The sequence below is a fragment of the Gastrolobium bilobum genome, unplaced genomic scaffold (assembly GCF_033153095.1).
Source record: "Gastrolobium bilobum isolate Gb01-03AN ecotype WA unplaced genomic scaffold, APGP_CSIRO_Gbil_v1 utg10312, whole genome shotgun sequence".
NCBI lineage: Eukaryota > Viridiplantae > Streptophyta > Magnoliopsida > Fabales > Fabaceae > Gastrolobium > Gastrolobium bilobum.
This window is the reverse complement of record NW_026898121.1, coordinates 1-22,209: the sequence shown is the minus strand read 5'-3', so window position 1 is coordinate 22,209 and position 22,209 is coordinate 1. Positions and strand designations below refer to the sequence as shown.

Below are 22,209 nucleotides of genomic sequence, written 5' to 3'. Positions count from 1 at the left end.
GTCCTAGGAGAAGGCTACTCCATAATTTTGATAAGATCAAAAGCTATTTAAATTTGAAATTGAAATTTAAATTAGTTATGTATTTTATCTTTATCTTGATTTAAATTTTAGATTTGAATTTGAATAGGATAAGGATAAGATAAGATCTTATCATAAGTTTAAAGTTTAAATTAAAAGATGATGATCTTAATTTAAAATTTGAATCTTGAAATTTGAAATTTGAACTACAAATTTAAATTTGAAACCTATCCTAAATAAACTAAGATAAACTTCATCCTATTCTTAATAGCTATGGTTTGAAAATGGTCAAAACCTTACGAGTGGTCTAGGATTTTGAATTAAACTAAGGAAAAAGTGTTTATCCTTTTAAAATGACACAACTTTACATCTTTATAATGACACACACTTTACCCTTAAACTAAATAAGAATTAGTTTTTGAATTCAAAGTTCAAATTTAATAGAGGAGGAAACTCATGATTGGACCATGAGTCTTAGGATTCATCTTATAAGAACTCTAGGGGAGGTTATGCGATACACATGACACAAGAACAAGCCATTAGCCACCACCTTGCTCCCTCTCCCTTTCCATATACTCTCTTTTTTGCACCCAAAGTAAGGCACCATTGATCATTCCTTTCCATTCTTGTTCGGCCAAGCAAGCGACCAAGCAAGGAGAGATTGAAGAGAAGCGTTCTCCCACGTTTTTTAACCGATGGTGTGGATTACATTAGAGAGCATTGTACACTTCAACACTGCGAGTGACTCTTGTGAGAAAGAACTATCTCACACAAAGGTATGATCTTTCACTTGCTCCATAAATTTATTGAGTAGATCCTATACTTAACATTATGTAATTTCCCATACACAAGAAAAGTTTTTTTTTTCATCATACTACATGTCCTTTATATGAGAAAGAAACAATCTTTTTAACTTTCGCTATAATGTATAATGTGGAATTTATTTGATAAGATAAAGTAAAAATGATTAAGACATGTGTTTTGAATGAAATTCCAAAACATAGGCTTGGGTCATTGTAGGTGCAAGATAGCTAGGGCTAGGAGGCACAAGATACCTTCACAACTTGATGAGATTAAATCTTATTTTAATTCAAATTTGAAATTTGAATTAGTCAAAGATTTGATAATATCAAATCTTATCCTGATTTGAATTTTGAATTTGAATTTAAGTAGATTAAAGATTTGATAAGATCAAATATTATCTTAGTTTGAAATTTGAATTAGTTAGATATTTGATCTTAAACTTGACCATTGTTGTTAAAATCTCGATTTATAATTACGATCTTACATTTTTTTGATTTTTTTCATCAAAATGATTTTACTAATACTCCAAACGCTTTTACTTTTTTACGATTTTTTTACATTACGATTTTACGTTTTACAATTTTTTAATCCCTTTCGATTTTACTTAAGATCTTGATTTTAACAACATTGAACTTGACATTTTGAATTTTGAATAATATCACATCTTATCTTAATTTAAATTTTGAATTAGCCTTATCTCATACAATCTAAGATTTGATAAGATGAAATCTTATCCTATTTTGAGAACCAAAGTTTGACTTGGTTAAATCCTTATCCAAGATAAGGTGGGTAATGGACAAATTTTGAATTTGAGCTAAGATGATATAAGATTACAATTAATTTGAATTTAAAAATTAAAGATATGATATATCCATATCATATTTTCAAAAATTGAGAGGAAAATTGGGAATTTCCATGATTTGATCATGGTCTTAAGGTTTGAAAAGGTTTTCCTTTAAAACCCTAAGTAGGTTTTCCTTAAAAAGGTTTTCCTAACTTAATAAATTTATTGAGTAAGTCATTAGGTTTGGTCTAGTGGTGAGGAGTTTGAAAACAAATTTGCTCTTTAACCACAGCAAAAACCGTGGCAAAATATCATAAAAACCATGGCTAAATAAGTTATCCACTGTTTCAAAAACCGTGACTAAAACTGGCATTGCATTATTTTAACCACGGTATTTTTTGCATTTAAGCACGGTCTTAATGAGTGTGGTAACATTGAGTTAGCCACGGTTTATGTTCTATTAGCCACATTATAGTTGTGCCTAAACGATTTGGATTCCAATCATGAAAAGTTTTATTTAGCCACAGACAGAACCGTGGCTAATTATAAGGATTTTTTTTTTTAAAAAAAAAAAAATATTACAAATTTTCCCAATCATATAAAAAAATGATAAAAATTGCATTTGATACAAGAACCAAAAACTAAATTAAGGGATATAATCAAATAAAATGGAGCACACAATTTAACACAATACATTTTTTTATATTGTACGTAGAGGTGTGCACATGGGCTCAAGCCCTTGTCAGCAAAATGGTGCTCATAACTCAACAAATTAGTGGACAAAACAAGTCTCATTAAAAGGACATAAGTTAACTACTCAAATATAAGTACTCATTTTAGTGCATGCAAGCATCACTGCAAAAAGGTTCTTGTTAAATGCTCTCTGGCTGTAGCTCATGCTTAAGTTAGTGTCTGCAATATCAGAAACTCACTATCAGATTGAAGATCAAGTAACATGTCATTGTTATTCTAAAATTTAATCCATCAAAATTCAAAACTGATTCAAATTTGGGCTTGCAAAAATGGGAGTTAGATAACTTCCATCAAGGGTAATGTAAGTTCAAGGAACAATCTAGCTACCTTTGGTCTCTATGGAAATCCAACACAAGACAGCAATCATAGTCAGCATTAACACATGATGGACAATCAAAAATTGTAAGTACATTATAGGTTAATAATATTTAAATATCTCAAGATGATTTTTCCAGCCAAATCCCATCTCGATTTCTTGTAGAGGTTAAATAAAGTCATTGCAAGATGCTTTCCAAAGAATGAATTAAGATAACTGCAGGAAATTGTACCTGTGAAATACACTCCCAAAGACTGGCACGATCCATCACATCAAGCTGAATTCCAGTTACATTTGGAATGCCTTCAATAATCTGCACTGATCTTATAATGTCAAATCAAGGATCCCTATGAAAAAACCAGTTCTGCTTCCATAGAGTAACTGGTGCAAAAGCAAAATATTCTAGTCAAAGTACCTGCTCTGCATCCTTCAGGTACAGAGATCCCACAATGACTTTAACATCAGTTTGATCTTCAAGATCATCATACAACAATGTTTTACACCATTGACTGGATGAAGGCCTTCCAATTGATGATAACATCTCAGCAGCTGGTTGACAGACCCCACCAGCACCAAGAATTAAAAATGCAGCCTTCTTTTTGGCATCAAGTTCCTTCTCTATGCCATTCTCTTGGACTTTACCAAGTTTAAGTGAAATTTTACTTAAATTTTGATTTAAAAATCTAGAGTTTTCATTTGGATTAGCAAGAGAAGTTAAAGAATCAATAATATGATCCAGAACAGCCCTATCATCTGCACCAACCTGTTGAAAACCCAGCATGTTAATACACCATTTATTCTAAAATCATAATTTACCAAGTTCACTGGGTTGATACAAAAATCATAATTTAAATGTAAATGCCATAATACTAAAAAAACATTGCATACCAGGCCATTGGGCCTGACATAAGCCGAATTTGACTTGGCCAGCAATGGCTTGGCCTAAAATGACACCCCTCCCCAAGAGAGAGGAAGAGAGAGAAGAATGGAATTGAAACTTCTAACAGGATACAAATTACAATGTTTTCCAAATGGCCAATAAGAAATGATTAGTGAGAAATTTAGATTTTCCAATCATAAATTCCGTGGGTATCTAGCATTTCCTTAAGAATAAGGAATAAGTGAATAACCAATCCATCCAATATATTCCGGTTGAGAAATCTTCATTACCTTCGATCAAGAACAATGACAGACCTCCCATATTTCAAGTATATGGATGAGCAGATCATTGATAAAAAGACCAAATATAAAATTTTTGTAGCTATATCTTACAGTTGACTTACAGATACAAGATGGAATTATTCAGTATTGCACTTCAAAATAAAGAGATAGAATCATTCTTGAGGGGCATAAGCAAACACCTAACTTGCTCTCTATACTATGCAATTCTTATATGCTCTGATACTCAAGTTTAACAGCTCTGCCATGTCACAGTGTGACCAGTATGGGATGAATACTCTTGGAGTATATTAGAATCTCCCATCTATCCCTCCCTTCTCCAGTAACATAGGCCATAAGCCATAAGTCATGTATGCATAATTGCATATGCACCCCTTAGCATTTGTTTGAGACATCTTTCATGCAACTCTCTTAATAATAAACTTTTTAAGAAACTACTCAATCTCATTCAAAATTCATTCAAATCGAAGACAAAAAACAAAGCAAGATCATTACCAAAATTTTAAAAAAATAGAAAAAAAATGCAACAATCAAGTGCTTCATCAAATCTAACTCTCCGATTCAAACACCTCAATTCAATCAATCAATCAATGAATGCACATCAAGACAAACAAATAGATAGACAGAGAGCATTTTGAGTTATAAACTACTTTAAAGTTTGCTAGAGTTCATTCCAATATCTGCAAATCAGTGCCTGAGGCACTGACATGCAAAGAGAAAAAATAAAAGAAAAAAGAAAATAAATAAAACAATACACTCACAATGTTTGCAGTCCTTTCATATTATCAACTCTAGGAAAAGTAGAATCAGTTCCATTCAAGTCGCTTATCCTCCTGCATTTCATATTTTGGTTAAACAATACAATTAGAAAGCAATTTAATTTTGAAACCCTTGTTATAATACAAAAATAATTTATATATAGAGCTTCACAAGAAAGAACAGTTTTACCACTGCTCCGGTTCATCCCCTTATTTACATTAGTAAATAATTGAGAAAATTATACTGAACCGTGAGATTTGGCTAAATTACACTCACCTCCTCTGCTATTTCAAAAATTATATTGAATTGTTGTACATTAAATTTCCATTGAAAAATAGTAATAATAATAAAAAAATAACAACAACCAAGACTTATCTCAATTGGTGGGATTGGTCCCATTTAAACTTTTGCAAACACATACTCCCCCTTATACAGCCTTCCATACAAATAAGGGATAAAAAAAGGTAAACATAATTTAGACAAATCTGAAGTGAGGTCAATATAATTTTACTCTAATAATCAACCAATTAACATGATGCTTCAATATTCATTTCAATTTGACACACTAGCGGTTGCCACATGTCTTTGAAAACTAGGTTATAGGATAGTTGAGAAATAAGGAAAAATATAGTTTGCAGATATAAGAAGATTGAACTATACAGTGGTGCACGAAATGGTTTTTCTCTTCCCCCAAAAAGAAGTTGTCCTGATTCCTTCTTCCCACTAAGACCACCACCTGCAGAAGAGAACAGAAAATAATCAGTTGGCTCTGGCTCAGTGGGTAGAAATGCAACTTAAAGAATGAGTACTTTAACTGACCTAACCTTCTAGGAATCCATCCAGGCATCAACTGCTGTCGGTTGTAATCCACTATGATTTCACAATCATCGATAAAAGAATGATGAGCATCCTGCAAATGAGAAAAATTCAAAACATATCAGTACCATTAAAAATTTCATAAAAAGGCATATGACAAGCCAACTGGAGTCCGGATGATTTCATCAGCTACTTTAACTGTGGCTGTAAAATCAGCTGCTCTTTATTTTTATTTTATTTTTTGGGGTCAAGGCTGTCAAAATTTAACTACTATAACAACATGGCTGAATATATATACACAAGCACGGGCGAAGCATATCAAGTGAGAGCATGAGAAGAGCTAATTTTGACCATCCCTATGAGATTTAATGGCAAAGATTAGCTCTTCTCACACTCTTACCAGATAAGCTCCCTGTATATATAGATAATAAGGTTTGATAGGTTTTTAGTTTTTGTCATGTCATAAAGCTTCATTTTTTTAAGCTAAAAATTAGACAAAATTTTCACATGTAGCAGTACCATATACGCTCGCCGCATCTCCCTTTCAATTTCATATTCAACAAAAGCATAACCACAAGAAGCTCTGGTCACTACAACCAAAAATAAATAATCACATATAAAAACTTAAATCCCACAGCTTGACAATATGTATGGTTAAAAGAGAAAATTATCAATATATCATTCAAAAGCACAAATGCATAAAATTGCCAAACCAGTTGCAGGGGTTTAAAACAAAAACATGGCTATACAAGATGCAGTATAAATATCTCAATTGGAAATACTATGACTGTTGGTAAATGAACACTTACAAAGAGTTAATAAAGGATCCTTTTTTAGTGTGAGGACAACCATAAAACAACTTAATACAAGAAATAATATACGAATAATCATTGGTTCAAGTACAGTTTACCTTTCGAATATATTGGGAACATCTCATCAAATTTATCTTAATGGCCAATAAACTTCCTAGAAGGTTGCCTATGACAATATCAAGTATAGTTTTCTTATTCCAATTATTTGATTATGGATTAAGGAACATCTTATCAAATTATATATATATATATATATATATATATATATATATATATATATATATATATCAATTTAAGTAACCAGTTCCCCACACAGTACTCACTCACTGTTACCAATATCAAAAATAAGGTGAGCGTACCCCACTCAACGCGCCAAACACCATTATCCCTCATAGTACTCATAAGACTTATGCTTTCATCTCCCACTACCCACCACCTATTCTAATAGTTAAACACCACAAGTTTCACAAACCCAAGTTCTAAAGGCTCATCGTAGGTATATGGAACACTCTTGGCATCATCTCTTAAATTCCTATAAAAGACAACATATAACAGGATTATAATAATATTAAACCTTATGCACCTATCCAATGCTAAATAAGTAAACAGTCAACTAAGTAATTGGAAAATTTCATGCAAGCACTAAAAGTCACATCTCATCACATGGAGCTAAAGAAAATCACAAGGAAAATCAGATGCTTCAAACTTCGGGTCACAACACAAATTTCAATTGCACATAAAAACTAATAATAATTTACAAAGAAATTATAACTTAATTTTACATTTCCATACTAATTTAGCATCCCAGTGATTAAAATCTCAACGTGTGTAGAAAATGTCGAACACAAACAATAAGATATGCTTACAAGTTCGACTCATCAGTGTGTTGGCGTAGCTCGACAATTCTACAGCACTGAGGTCTTGATCACACGTTGACGCGGTTCAACCACTTCAGCGCCTCGAAGAGGCGACGGTCCTGATTTGAGGCATTGCAAAACAGAGGAAGCTATGGCAGTGGGAAGTCGATGTAGCGGTGGCCGGAGGACGCAACAGTCGTGGCGGTGACGTAATTAGTTTATGTGAAGTGAATTGGTTACCGAAAGAGAATTAAGAAGCAGAACGAGTAAAAATGGTAAAATATAGGGGAAAATTAAGGGAAATTAGAGTTTATATGAAGTGATGAAAGGCAAAGTGTATGTGACACTGAGCCCTAGACGAATATATTGAGAAATGGATGAAGAGTTTGGGAAAGTACAGGAAAATAAGTGTCAAAGGAAAAAAAACGCGTCAGGGAAAATGTACTTCGTCTAGTTAATTTGAAAAATCAGTTCAGATCCTTCATTTTGAGAGGAGGGTTTAGAAAAATTAAAAGAAACGTGTGTGTTGGCTGAATGAACGTAACTAAGTTGTCGTGGCTAAATGCCACGTTTTTTGTAGGGTTAGATTATGTGTTCAATTTTTATTTGTATAAAAAAATTTAGAGTAAACATCATTTTTAGTCCCTAACAAAAAACACGGTCCCCACTTTAGTCCCTTACAAAAATAAATTAGTCAGTTAGTCCCTAACAAATTCAAAGTGGACCCATTTTAGTCCTTTTGAGGGACTAATATGGGTCTTTTTTGAATTTGTGAGGGACCAATATTTCAACTAAATGGGTCCACTTTGAATTTGTTAAGGACTAAATGACTAATTTATTTTTGTAAGGGACTAAAGTGGGGACCGTGTTTTTTGTTAGGGACCAAAAAAGATATTTACGTAAATCTTAAGATACATCATGATGCATGTAAAAGATTTAACTGCCAAGAATCTATTGAGTTACTTTTATGAAATTAGGATTAGATTATGATTACTTTTATCGTTATCTCTATCAATAATTAGGTTGTTTAATTTTTCTATAAATTGTGAAAGACCTAATCAAATTATAAAGTAGATTTATTTGATCCTAAGTTTCTTTCTTCTTTCTCTTCTCTTCTTCTCTAATCCGAGCATCTGAAATTACCCCTTCTAATCTCATATATAGATAAGATTACCCAAGAGTGGTAGTGTTTGAGTACGACTTAAGCTTCTCTTATATGTAAGGCCTTTTATCTACTATTCATATTTCAAATATATGACAGCTTTCATCCTATTCTTCTAGAACTTGTATTGTAAGATCCGCTATGCTGAGATAGAACAACATGCATCGCTATGTATTTTCTTCCCTGTGTTGTCAATAGTTATTTTTTTTATTATCAAAGTAACTATATATTATTTAATATCTGCAATAATAGCTATGTTAAATTCATCCCTTGATAAATCTCGTTTTCAGTTTCAAGGCTTATAGGTTATGGCTCAAAAAAAGAAAAACAAGAAACAAAGTTCGTTTTCAGTTTACAATATATAAGATAAGGACAAATAACAAATTATATTTTCTTATCCATCTTATTAAAAATTGATATTCCATATCCGTCAAGGTAGAACAAGTCGTTTTTCTCCTACTATTTTCATTTTTTAAATAAACTATTGCATTTGTACCAATATTAGCTTATTCGAAACGTGTCATTTTCATCCACAATTTAATATACGTACAAGACTTAGTTAATCTCATTCCACATATAAATTTGACTTATTCTTCTTTCTTTTTAATCTTTTTCTCGTACGATGAAGGGGAATTGTTGGGAACTCGATTCCCTAAAGCTCGACTCAGGGGTCTTTTTTTGCGGAAGTCAGTCAGCAAGATCCTGATCTCGGATCTCGGCAATACCTCGGCCTGAACTTCACCAGGTCAGGCAGCGTAGCGAAAATCAAAAACGAAAACCACAAACAGGAGAGAGAGAACACAAATAGTTTTAACGTGGAAAAACCTTCTCCAATGAAGAAGTAAAAAATCACGAGACCTAGTCCAGTTCAAAAATCTACTATGAAAATAATAGTTACAAAGAATCAAATTCACCAATGTGATGGTTAACTCAACCTCTCCAACAATGGTGATAGTCAAACTCCCCTAGAGATGTTTCATTCAAACTCTCTCTAGAGATCTCTCAAATACAAAGCATAAAGCTTTGCTCAAACAATTTTCTCTCAAATTTCTAATCTTTTTCTTAACCTAGCCTCCACCCACAACTAATGAATATATAGAAGAGGTGAGATCTAGGGTTTAGGGTTTTTAGGAAACCCCTCAATGGGCTTGGGCTTAGCATTGAAGGAGGAAGCCCAACAAATCTCCCCCTCCGACTTCAATGTGTCGGCTTCAGCATCAACCCGGCTCCTTCACAGCAGTCTTCAAATTTCCTTGCTGGAACCGTCTTCGTCATCATGTCGGACCAATTTTGGTCAGTGTGCACTTTGACGAGTTCGAGCTCTCCACCTTCCACCACATCCCAGATCCAGTGATACCTCACATCAATATGCTTAGTGCGGGAGTGATAGGTCGAATTCTTCGCAAGATGGATTGCGCTTTGATTGTCACAACCCAGCTCGTACTTGTCTTGATCATGGCCGAGTTCCATGAGGAACTTCTTCATCCACAACATCTCTTTGCTTGCCTCAATAATGGCAATGTACTCAGCCTCAGTTGTCGATAGTGCAACACACTTCTAAAGTCTTGATTGCCAAGAAACAGCTCCTCCGGCAAATCTCATCATGTATCCCGTCATCGATTTCCTCGAGTCGGAATCTCCCCCTAAATCAGAATCCGAGTAGCCTTGCAATTCGGCTTTACCTTCTCCAAATCGGAGGCATAAATTGGTCGTACCTCGGAGGTACTTGAAGATCCACTTCACTGCTTTCCAGTGCTCTCTGCCGGGGTTTGACAAATATTGGCTTACCATTCCAACAACATACGCTAAGTCAGGTCTAGTGCAAACCATTGCGTACATCAAGCTTCGAACGGCAGATTGGTACAGGATCTTCAGCATCTCATCTTTGTCTTCATCAGATCTCGGACATTGCTTCTGGTTCAGCTTTATGTGGCCGGCTAGGGGTGCTCACTGTTTTGGCTTTGTCCATGCTAAATCTCTTCAGAATCTTCTCAATATACTTCTCTTGACTTAGCCATAGTAGCTTCTTTTGTCTATCTCGGATGATCTTGATTACGAGAATCTACTTTGTAGGGCTGAGGTCCTTCATTGTGAAGGACGAGCTCAACGCCTTCTTCAAGGCGGCTATCCTCGATTTGTCTTTCCCTACAATAAGCATGTCGTCAACATATAACAACAAAATAAAAAAATCTCCGACCTCATACCTCTTCACAAATACGCAGTGGTCGGCTTTTGTCTTCTTAAACTTGTGATCAATCATGAATGATTCAAACTTCTTGTACCACTGCCAAGGTGCTTGCTTTAAGCCATAGAGGCTTTTCTTCAATCGACATACCAAGTCTTCTTGGTCTGGAGCACAGAACCCCTCAGGTTGCTCCATATATATTTCTTCTTCTAAGTCACCGTGAAGAAATGTTGTCTTCATGTCCATTTGTTCAACCTCGAGGTACATTGAAGCTGCCATAGCTAACACGGCTCGGACCGAGGTCATTTTTACAACAAGAGAAAAGATCTCCTCAAAGTCTACTCCTTTCTTCTGATTGCAACCTTTCACTACAATATGTGCTTTGTATCTCGGCTTCTTCCCGTTCTCTTCATTCTTAATCTTATAGACCCATTTGTTTTTCAGAGCTCGTCTTCCTTCTGGCAACTCGGTCAGCTCATAAGTCTGATTCTCGTGCAAAGACTTCATCTCGTCTTACATTGCCTTTTCCCATTCTTCTTTCTCTGAGCTCGTCACAGTCTCATCATAACTCTGAGGCTCACCGTCTTCAGCAACAACGGTGTATTCATCAGATTGGTACCTTGTAGAGGGTCTTCTTTCTCGAGTTGGATATCTCGGCTGTTTTTCAGCTTGAGAACCCGGTTCATCATTCTCATCCCGAATTTCATCATCAACTCGAACCTCAGTGTCTTGGTCATCATCAACTTGTTGTTGGTTATCATCTTCTTCATTATTTTCTTGATTTTCTCCCCCTACTTCAGCTCGGACAGGAGGGATGGATTCTTCACGACTGACAGTAACCCAAACTTTGGGCTTCGAGATGTCATGAATGTTCTCATCTTCATGAAAGATCACATCTCGGCTTCTCACTATCTTCTTATTGATTGGATCCCAAAGTCGGAACCCGAACTCACATCTCGGCGAACTAAGATAAATGCATTCTTTTATCTTCGCATCGAGTTTTGCCCTTTCATCTTTAGGGATATGCACGAAAGCTCGACATCCAAACACCTTTAGTTGATTATAGTCCGCTTTCCGACTTGTCCAGACTTCTTTTGGAATTTCTCCTTCAAGTGACCGTGATGGTGAGAGGTTGATCAAGTCAACAGCAATTCTGACGGCTTCTCCCCAGAATGATTTCGGCAATCCGGCATTGGATAACATGCTTCAGACCTTTTCTTCAATAGTCTTGTTCATCCTCTCAGCAAGTCCATTCAACTGTGGAGTCTTGAGGGGAGTCTTCTCAAGTCGGATCCCGGTCGCTCTGCAGTATGCATCAAAAGGGCCGCAAACTCACCACCATTGTCAGATCGGACCACCTTTAATTTCTTGTCAGTCTCCCTTTCAACCATAGCATGGAATTCTTTAAAGGATTGGAGTACCTGGTCTTTAGACTTCAACAAATAAATCCACACTTTGCGAGAGTGGTCATCAATGAATGAAACAAAATACTGAGCTCCTCTAAGAGATCTCTCCGACATGGAGCAAACATCAGTATGGACGAGGTCAAGAATATACCTGCGTCGCCTGGGTTGATCCGGTCTCACAAATGAAACTCGATGCTGCTTTCCAGCTAGGCAGTGCGTGCAACTCTCCATCATCTCATCCATACTACGGCCAGCTTGAACATATCTCCATCATGGGTTATGCCACTGGTCTCCATCTCGTCTCCCTCAGAACCCGTCGAACTCGGGCTCTGATACTACTGTTGGGAACTCGGTTTCCTAAAGCTTGGTTTAGGGGCCTTTCTTTGCGGAAGTCAGTCTGCAAGATCCTGATCTCGGATCTCGGCAATACCTCGGCCTGAACTTCACCAGGTCGGGCAGCGCAGCGGAAAATCAATTTATATATGATATATGATATATATTATTTTATTAAATATAAGGGATTCTCTTGGATATAATTTTGAGAAAAAGAGAATATTATATTAATTTTTTAAATTATAAATTTTATGCTAAATTTATAGACTGAGTTGCAAAAATTTTCAGTATATAACTTTTGTTAGTCAGTATGCAATTAAAAAATTAATTAATTACTTTCTTTTATGGAGTAATATGGCATGTGATAGGATATTATGCTGCTGCTGCTTCTTCTTTTTGTTAGTCAGTATGAAATATACGGAGAACAATATACTCTTGGGTATGACTTCCATGTGACTTGGGAATCCGTGCATGATAAATGGGTCATGAAGAAGTTCATGGATCCACCTTTAGAGTTAGTGGAAAAAGACTTCTAATTCTAGAAAAGCATTTTTTTCGGTTATTAAAGAGTAGATATAGTATCCTTGCTCTTGATCGGAAGGTGGATAACTAGATGAAGGGATGGATTGGCATGGCAGAGAAAGCCAAATCACTTGATCTTCCATCTAGCTTTGGGGTAATAAAGTATTGCTTGTACTATGTGTGCTCATTAAGTAAGTTGATCCCATTAAATGAGTTTAATTGATCCAAGCATATTTGTATCAGTGGCTAAATGAGCCTAATGGATCAAACTCTAATATCACATTTGATGGCATGGACTCATGAATAGTGTGGATCTTAAGTGATACATCAAGCAAGAGTAAGTTAGGCATTTGTTAAGAACACATGGGATTGAGCCCATTTAGGCGCAAGCTAGCTAGGCCTAAGAGGAGCTAGCTACTTGTCCTAATAGTCCTAGGAGAAGGCTACTCCATAATTTTGATAAGATCAAATGCTATTTAAATTAATTATGTATTTTATCTTTATCTTAATTTAAATTTTATATTTGAATTTGAATAGGATAAGCATAAGATAAGATCTTATCATAAGTTTAAATTTTAAATTAAAAAATGATGATCTTAATTTAAATTTTGAATCTTGAAATTTGAAATTTGAATTACAAATTTAAATTTGAAACCTATCCTAAATAAATTAAGATAAACTTTATCCTATTCTTAATAGCTATGGTTTGAAAAGGGTCAAAACCTTATGAGTGGTCTAGGATTTTGAATTAAATTAAATAAGGACTAGTTTTTGAATTCAAAGTTCGAATTTAATGGAGGAGGAAACTCATGATTGGACTATGAGTCTTAGGATTCATCTTATAAGAACTCTAGGAGAGGTTATGCGATACACATGACACAAGAACAAGCCATTAGCCACGACCTTGCTCCCTCTCCCTTTCCATATTCTCTCTTTCTTGCGCCCAAAGTAAGACACCATTGATCAATCCTTTCCATTCTTGTTCGGCTAAGCAAGCGACCAAGCAAGGAGAGATTGAAGAGAAGCGTTCTCCCACGCTTTTCAAGCGATGGTGTGGACTACATTGGAAAGCATTGTACACTTCAACACTTCAAGTGACTCTTGTGAGAAAGAACTATCTCACACAAAGGTATGACCTTTCACTTGCTCCATAAATTTATTGAGTAGATCCTATACTTAACGTTATGTAATTTCACATAAACAAGAAAAGTTTTTGTTTTTCATCATACTACATGTCCTTTATATGACAAAGAAGCAATCTTTTTAAATTTCGCTATATTGTATAATGTGGAATTTATTTGATAATATTAAATAAAAATGATTAAGACATGTGTTTTGAATGAAATTCCAAAACATAGGCTTGGGCCATTGTAGGTGCAAGATAGCTAGGGCTATGAGGCACAAGATACCTTCACGATTTGATGAGATCAAATCATAAAATTTGAATTAGTGAAAGATTTGATAATATCAAATCTTATCTTGATTTGAATTTTGAATTTGAATTTTGAATTTGAATTTGAATTTAAGTAGATTAAAGATTTGATAAGAGCAAATATGATCTTAGTTTGAAATTTGAATTAGTTAGAGATTTCATCTTAAACTTGACATTTTGAATTTGGAATAATATCACATCTTATCTTAATTTAAAATTTAAATTAGCCTTATCTCAAATAGTCTAAGATTTGATAAGATGAAATCTTATCCTATTTTGAGAACCAAAGCAATGCTGTTAAAATCGAGATCTTAAGTAAAATCGAAAGGGAATTAAAGAATCGTAAAACGTAAAATCATAATGTAAAAAAATCGTAAAAAATCATAAAAACGTAAAAGCATTTGGAATATTAGTAAAATTGTTTTGATGAAAAAAATCGTAAAAACGTAAAATCGTAGTGATAAATCAAGATTTTAACAACAATGAACCAAAGTTTGACTGGTTAAATCCTTATCCAAGATAAGGTGGGAAATGGACAAATTTTGAATTTGAGCTAAGAAGATATAAGATTACAATTAATTTGAATTTAAAAATTAAAGATATGATATATCCATATCATATTTTCAAAAATTGAGAGGTAAATTGGGAATTTCCATGATTTGATCATGGGTCTTAAGGTTTGAAAAGGTTTTCCTTTAAAACCCTAACTAGTGAATTACCTGTGCGATGCCCAGGGGAAAAAGAACAAAATCGTTGTCGCCGTCGTTGGTGTGTCGTCTTACTGGTAAATCCACACGTTGATCTTGATATGAAACTCTTAATAATAATATCACAATAAAAAATAATTGTATTGTTATAATTTTTAACTTGAAAAGGTTGTAGCATTCAGAAGGACTGTCAAATACAAAATACCAACTCACCACAGCTTTTCCTGACCCTATCGACATAATATTATCATCAGAAGGACTGTCAAATACAGAATCATCCTGAAATGTTTTTTCCATAAACGCAAAAAAGTCATTACTTTGAAAAGTATAGGTTATGAATAAAAATAATAAAAAACAAACATTTGGGTCCACCGTGGTCTTCAGAAATGATGTGATAATACTTTCACTGATGCAAACTTTGGCCACATGATATTTTGGCTCACTATATGAGTTCAAATTGCTAATTTTGACATTCACTTTAAACAACATAGATCTATCTTTAAGAACGTTCAACTCTTCCAGATAATGTTCTAAATCTGCACCCTACAAAAAAGGAAACACAGCAAAAGAAGTACTAAGGGTGTTAAAAGTTTTGAGAACCTCACTGATAAAAAAATTCAAAGTTTTGAGAACCAAACCCGCTTAAAATGTTGCTTGCGCAATTCAGCAGCACTCACTCCTAATAAAGAAAGACAGTCTCTATCAAATAGTACGAAAGAAGCAGAATCCGTGTTATCAACAACTCTGACTTAAACACTGAACCTAAAAAAATAAAAAATTGAATTTTACATCAGTCACACAGTGTGCATGAATAATTTTTCGATAACAATGGCAAATCAAAAAATGGCTTACTTCGGAGTATATTCATTCCAATGTTTCTGACAGTTCTTACAATACCATTTCTCAAAATCTTCGCACACTGAATATGGACATTTCTTACAGGACTTGTACCACCAGTTGTATTTACTTTCGATGGATTTTACAGTTCCATAAGTAATGCAAGTAGTAGCATCTATGCAATTCTTAATATCAGTCAGAAATTTCCTCTCTGTATCCTTGAGAAAATCATTTTCATAAGAATATGAAGATTGGCTGGACAACTGAGTCAACATCTGACTACTTTGCATCAGATCACCGGAAAGCCTGGAATATAAAAATATATAAAAGAATGAGTGAATAGAGCAAAAGAAATGCCTCATAATTTCTCACGGTAGCCTACCTTTTTTTGAACTCTACGATCTCAGGTATATATGAATCAAAAAGAATTTTCGTCGTATACTTTGTATTAGCTATTCCAATCTTTCCTGAAAAAAATGCTACGTAAATAAAAGAAAAAGTAAAACAGCAAAACAAAAAAAAACAAAAAATAAGAATTTTAATCACAAAAAAAAGTACCCCTAAAACCCTTTATCCTTGCAAGCTGAAGTATTATCACATTTTGAGCACTCTGATTCTTTGCTAAGAAAGTTTGGACCTCGTCTACGTATGACTCCCACAAAGTGCATTCAAGTTTCTGACCCATATCATGATATAGAAACAAAAGACACATAAGAAATGATGTAAAATCCCATTCTCTTTAAATTCAAAAACACATAAAAAATTACATTACAATACTATCAGAAATATAGATAACATAAATACCTCAGGTTGTCAAGCTCCACGACAACCATTTTTGTATTCCTACCAGAGATGACATGTTCACGTACTTCCCCAATTCCAGACAGCAAACCAATGACGTCTACACAACAAATAACATGGGTTTCAGCCTTACGTCCTATATACAAAATCTTAATTGAAAGCGAATAACACAATACACCAATCCCATCACCTATTAAATAAGGAGAGTCAGAGGATTCTTTCTCAATAACGTCAAACTCAGCAAGATCAAAACCACGCTCGGGGATCGTAGCATCAACAATGGATTTCATGTCCGTCCTCAAGTTGAAAGACAGACAATATTCATGCCGTGTTGGCCTGAAATTACCCATATTCAACCCAACTCCAAATTTTTTTATAAAATAAGCATCACCCTCACGAATTTTCTTCTGAACCTGCAAAGTACCCTTGGTCGTAGCATGGATCCTTCCACCCTATAAAATGAAAACACGCAACAAAGCAAAAAAAAAAAAAAATCGACAATGAGCTACTGAAAAGATAAAAACATTGAAAAAAAGAAAAAATACATTACCCGTTCCTCAACCAAAACCATATCCACATTGTCATCAAAATCTTTTTGATTAAAACTGGGAACCTTCCAACACCTAACTACACGCACTTTAATCCTCCACTCTTCTTTCGTCGGATTAAGATCCTTTACGAAGTCGTATTTTGAGGACATTGAACACATTGGAGGAGTAGAGAAATGGACCAAAGAAGATACAAAATGCTCGTGGCAGTGATGCAGACCAAAAGGCAAAAGCAACACCAAATATCGTCTTTATACATGCAATGAATACATAGAAAATTTCAAAACATTTTAACCATTATGATCTTAATTAACTCCCAAAAATATCTAATGAGTCAGCTGATTTAAAATTTTGAATTTTGAAATGAAATCACTCACCTGTTTTAATGATTCAGTTATTCTTACATTAAAACGGAAAGAATCCTCTAGTGTGAACAGAAATTCAAACATACATATTTTGTTCACTATATCGAAAAGAAGTAAGTTTTCAAGACATCCTCTAGTGAGAACAGAAAGCTAAAATTTAAGGAGAATGCGACACCTCAGCTAATTTTCAAAAGCTTTTTTTACATTAAAACGGAAAGAATCCTCTAGTGTGAACAGAAATTCAAACATACATATTTTGTTCACTATATCGAAAAGAAGTAAGTTTTCAAGACATCCTCTAGTGTGAACAGAAAGCTGAGATTTAAGGAGAATGCGACACCTCAGCTAATTTTCAAAAGTTTTTTTTACATTAAAACAGAAAGAATCCTCTAGTGTGAACAGAAATTCAAACATACATATTTTGTTCACTGTATCGAAAATAAGTAAGTTTTCCAGACATCCTCTAGTGTGAACAGAAAGCTGAGATTTAAGGAGAATGCGACACCTCAGCTAATTTTCAAAAGTTTTTTTTACATTGAAACAGAAAGAATCCTCTAGTGTGAACAGAAATTCAAACATACATATTTTGTTCACTATATCGAAAAGAATCCTCTAGTGTAAACAGAAATTCAAACATACATATTTTGTTCACTATATCGAAAATAAGTAAGTTTTCAAGACATCCTCTAGTGTGAACAGAAAGCTGAGAATTAAGGAGAATGCGACACCTCAGCTAATTTTCAAAAGTTTTTTTTACATTAAAACGGAAAGAATCCTCTAGTGTGAACAGAAATTCAAACATACATATTTTGTTCACTATATCGAAAATAATTAAGTTTTCAAGACATCCTCTAGTGTGAACAGAAAGCTGAGATTTAAGGAGAATGCGACACCTCAGCTAATTTTCAAAAGTTTTTTTTTACATTAAAACGGAAAGAATCCTCTAGTCTGAACTGAAATTCAAACATACATATTTTGTTCACTATATCGAAAAGAAGTAAGTTTTCAAGACATCCTCTAGTGTGAACAGAAAGCTGAGATTTAAGGAGAATGCGACACCTCAGCTAATTTTCAAAAGTTTTTTTTACATTAAAATGGAAAGAATCCTCTAGTGTGAACATAAATTCAAACATACATATTTTGTTCAATATATCGAAAAGAAGTAAGTTTTCAAGACATCCTCTAGTGTGAACAGAAAGCTGAGATTTAAGGAGAATGCGACACCTCAGCTAATTTTCAAAAGTTTTTTTTACATTAAAACGGAAAGAATCCTCTAGTGTGAACAGAAATTCAAACATACATATTTTGTTCAGTATATCGAAAAAAAGTAAGTTTTCAAGACATCCTCTAGTGTGAACAGAAATCTGAGATTTAAGGAGAATGCGACACCTCAGCTAATTTTCAAAAGTTTTTTTTACATTAAAACGGAAAGAATCCTCTAGTGTGAACAGAAATTCAAACATACATATTTTGTTCATTATATCGAAAATAAGTAAGTTTTCAAGACATCCTCTAGTGTGAACAGAAAGCTGAGATTTAAGGAGAATGCGACACCTCAGCTAATTTTCAAAAGTTTTTTTTACATTGAAACGGAAAGAATCCTCTAGTGTGAACAGAAATTCAAACATACATATTTTGTTCACTATATCGAAAAGAAGTAAGTTTTCAAGACATCCTCTAGTATGAACAGAAAGCTGAGATTTAAGGAGAATGCGATACCTCAGCTAATTTTCAAAAGTTTTTTTTACATTAAAACAGAAAGAATCCTCTAGTGTAAACAGAAATCCAAACATACATATTTTGTTCACTATATCGAAAATAAGTAAGTTTTCAAGACATCCTCTAGTGTGAACAGAAAGCTGAGATTTAAGGAGAATGCGACACCTCAGCTAATTTTCAAAACTTTTTTTTACATTAAAACGGAAAGAATCCTCTAGTGTAAACAGAAATTCAAACATACATATTTTGTTCACTATATCGAAAAGAAGTAAGTTTTCAAGACATCCTCTAGTGTGAACAGAAAGCTGAGATTTAAGGAGAATGCGACACCTCAGCTAATTTTCAAAAGTTTTTTTTACATTAAAACGGAAAGAATCCTCTAGTGTGAACAGAAATTCAAACATACATATTTTGTTCACTATATCGAAAAGAAGTAAGTTTTCAAGACATCCTCTAGTGTGAACAGAAAGCTGAGATTTAAGGAGAATGCGACACCTCAGCTAATTTTCAAAAGTTTTTTTTACATTAAAACGGAAAGAATCCTCTAGTGTGAACATAAATTCAAACATACATATTTTGTTCACTATATCGAAAAAAAGTAAGTTTTCAAGACATCCTCTAGTGTGAACAGAAAGCTGAGATTTAAGGAGAATGCGACACCTCAGCTAATTTTCAAAAGTTTTTTTTACATTAAAACGGAAAGAATCCTCTAGTGTGAACAGAAATTCAAACATACATATTTTGTTCATTATATCGAAAATAAGTAAGTTTTCAAGACATCCTCTAGTTTGAACAGAAAGCTGAGATTTAAGGTGAATGCGACAACTCAGCTAATTTTCAAAAGTTTTTTTACATTAGAACGGAAAGAATCCTCTAGTGTGAACAGAAAATCAAACATACATATTTTGTTCACTATATCGAAAATAAGTAAGTTTTCAAGACATCCTCTATTGTGAACAAAAAGCTGAGATTTAAGGAGAATGCGTCACTTCAGCTAATTTTCAAAAGTTTTTTTTTACATTTAAACAGAAAGAATCCTCTAGTGTGAACAGAAATTCAAACATACATATTTTGTTCACTATATCGAAAATAATTAAGTTTTCAAGACATCCTCTAGTGTGAACAGAAAGCTGAGATTTAAGGAGAATGCGACACCTCAGCTAATTTTCAAAAGTTTTTTTTTACATTAAAACGGAAAGAATCCTCTAGTGTGAACTGAAATTCAAACATACATATTTTGTTCACTATATCGAAAAGAAGTAAGTTTTCAAGACATCCTCTAGTGTGAACAGAAAGCTGAGATTTAAGGAGAATGCGACACCTCAGCTAATTTTCAAAAGTTTTTTTTACATTAAAACGGAAAGAATCCTCTAGTGTGAACAGAAATTCAAACATACATATTTTGTTCACTATATCGAAAATAAGTAAGTTTTCAAGACATCCTCTAGTGTGAACAGAAAGCTGAGATTTAAGGAGAATGCGACACCTCAGCTAATTTTCAAAAGTTTTTTTTTACATTAAAACGGAAAGAATCCTCTAGTGTGAACTGAAATTCAAACATACATATTTTGTTCACTATATCGAAAAGAAGTAAGTTTTCAAGACATCCTCTAGTGTGAACAGAAAGCTGAGATTTAAGGAGAATGCGACACCTCAGCTAATTTTCAAAACTTTGTTTTACATTAAAACGGAAAGAATCCTCTAGTGTGAACAGAAATTCAAACATACATATTTTGTTCACTATATCGAAAATAATTAAGTTTTCAAGACATCCTCTAGTGTGAACAGAAAGCTGAGATTTAAGGAGAATGCGACACCTCAGCTAATTTTCAAAAGTTTTTTTTACATTAAAACGGAAAGAATCCTCTAGTGTGAACAGAAATTCAAACATACATATTTTGTTCAATATATCGAAAAGAAGTAAGTTTTCAAGACATCCTCTAGTGTGAACAGAAATCTGAGATTTAAGGAGAATGCGACACCTCAGCTAATTTTCAAAACTTTTTTTTACATTAAAACGGAAAGAATCCTCTAGTGTGAACAGAAATTCAAACATACATATTTTGTTCACATATCGAAAATAAGTAAGTTTTCAAGACATCCTCTAGTGTGAACAGAAAGCTGAGATTTAAGGAGAATGCGACACTCATAATTTTCAAAAGTTTTTTTTACATTAAAACGGAAAGAATCCTCTAGTGTGAACAGAAATTCAAACATACATATTTTGTTCACTATATCGAAAATAAGTAAGTTTTCAAGACATCTAGTGTGAACAGAAAGCTGAGATTTAAGGAGAATGCGACACCTCAGCTAATTTTCAAAAGTTTTTTTTACATTAAAACGGAAAGAATCCTCTAGTGTGAACAGAAATTCAAACATACATATTTTGTTCATTATATCGAAAATAAGTAAGTTTTCAAGACATCCTCTAGCGTGAACAGAAAGCTGAGATTTAAGTAGAATGCGACACCTCAGCTAATTTTCAAAAGTTTTTTTTACATTAAAACGGAAAGAATCCTCTAGTGTGAACAGAAATTCAAACATACATATTTTGTTCAATATATCGAAAAGAAGTAAGTTTTCAAGACATCCTCTAGTGTGAACAGAAATCTGAGATTTAAGGAGAATGCGACACCTCAGCTAATTTTCAAAACTTTTTTTTACATTAAAACGGAAAGAATCCTCTAGTGTGAACAGAAATTCAAACATATATATTTTGTTCATTATATCGAAAATAAGTAAGTTTTCAAGACATCCTCTAGTGTGAACAGAAAGCTGAGATTTAAGGAGAATGCGACACCTCAGCTAATTTTCAAAAGTTTTTTTTACATTAAAACGGAAAGAATCCTCTAGTGTGAACATAAATTCAAACATACATATTTTGTTCACTATATCGAAAATAAGTAAGTTTTCAAGACATCCTCTAGTGTGAACAGAAAGCTGAGATTTAAGGAGAATGCGACACCTCAGCTAATTTTCAAAAGTTTTTTTTACATTAAAATGGAAAGAATCATCTAGTGTGAACATAAATTCAAACATACATATTTTGTCCAATATATCGAAAAGAAGTAAGTTTTCAAGATATCCTCTAGTG

The 22,209-nt window shown here is 33.7% G+C and overlaps 2 protein-coding genes across 6 annotated transcripts; both read right to left on the bottom strand.

Annotated features, from left to right (window-relative positions):
* Positions 1-2,246: 2,246 nt before the first annotated feature.
* Positions 2,247-7,439, bottom strand: LOC133312994 (U11/U12 small nuclear ribonucleoprotein 35 kDa protein-like). Of its 5 annotated transcripts, XM_061514291.1 has the most exons (8): positions 7,108-7,439; positions 5,949-6,019; positions 5,433-5,523; positions 5,274-5,349; positions 4,616-4,687; positions 3,091-3,438; positions 2,908-2,988; positions 2,247-2,518 (listed from the first exon to the last, which is right to left on the bottom strand). In XM_061514291.1, the coding sequence occupies exons 1-6, from the start codon at positions 7,118-7,120 to the stop codon at positions 3,390-3,392; spliced, it is 372 nt and encodes a 123-aa protein (XP_061370275.1). In that variant the 5' UTR covers positions 7,121-7,439; the 3' UTR covers positions 2,247-2,518; positions 2,908-2,988; positions 3,091-3,389. The 5 variants fall into 5 exon arrangements, with proteins under 5 accessions (XP_061370275.1, XP_061370272.1, XP_061370274.1 ...); XM_061514290.1 differs by lacking the exons at positions 2,247-2,518; positions 2,908-2,988 and having other exon boundaries at positions 3,421-3,438; positions 4,616-5,349; XM_061514292.1 differs by lacking the exons at positions 2,247-2,518; positions 2,908-2,988; positions 3,091-3,438 and having other exon boundaries at positions 4,560-5,049.
* A 7,477-nt stretch (positions 7,440-14,916) lies between these two features.
* On the bottom strand, positions 14,917-17,183 carry LOC133312993 (uncharacterized). The gene is made up of 7 exons (XM_061514287.1): positions 17,034-17,183; positions 16,487-16,935; positions 15,698-15,988; positions 15,484-15,589; positions 15,206-15,388; positions 15,059-15,124; positions 14,917-14,940 (listed from the first exon to the last, which is right to left on the bottom strand). The coding sequence occupies exons 1-7, from the start codon at positions 17,181-17,183 to the stop codon at positions 14,917-14,919; spliced, it is 1,269 nt and encodes a 422-aa protein (XP_061370271.1).
* Positions 17,184-22,209: the final 5,026 nt, after the last annotated feature.

Bases quoted from the DNA above. Each gene is read 5' to 3' on its own strand.
- LOC133312994 (XM_061514288.1), bottom strand. From the start codon at position 3,456: ATGCTGGGTTTTCAACAGGTTGGTGCAGATGATAGGGCTGTTCTGGAT. The intron at 2,989-3,090 runs GTACTTTGACTA...AGATCAGTGCAG, and splicing joins ACCTGAAGGATGCAGAGCAG to ATTATTGAAGGCATTCCAAA.
- LOC133312993 (XM_061514287.1), bottom strand. From the start codon at position 17,183: ATGTCCTCAAAATACGACTTCGTAAAGGATCTTAATCCGACGAAAGAA. The intron at 15,989-16,486 runs GTATTTATGTTA...TTTATATTCCAG, and splicing joins GTGGAGCTTGACAACCTGAG to GCTTTCCGGTGATCTGATGC. The intron at 15,389-15,483 runs GTTTGGTTCTCA...CCTTTTTTGTAG, and splicing joins GCAAGCAACATTTTAAGCGG to GGTGCAGATTTAGAACATTA.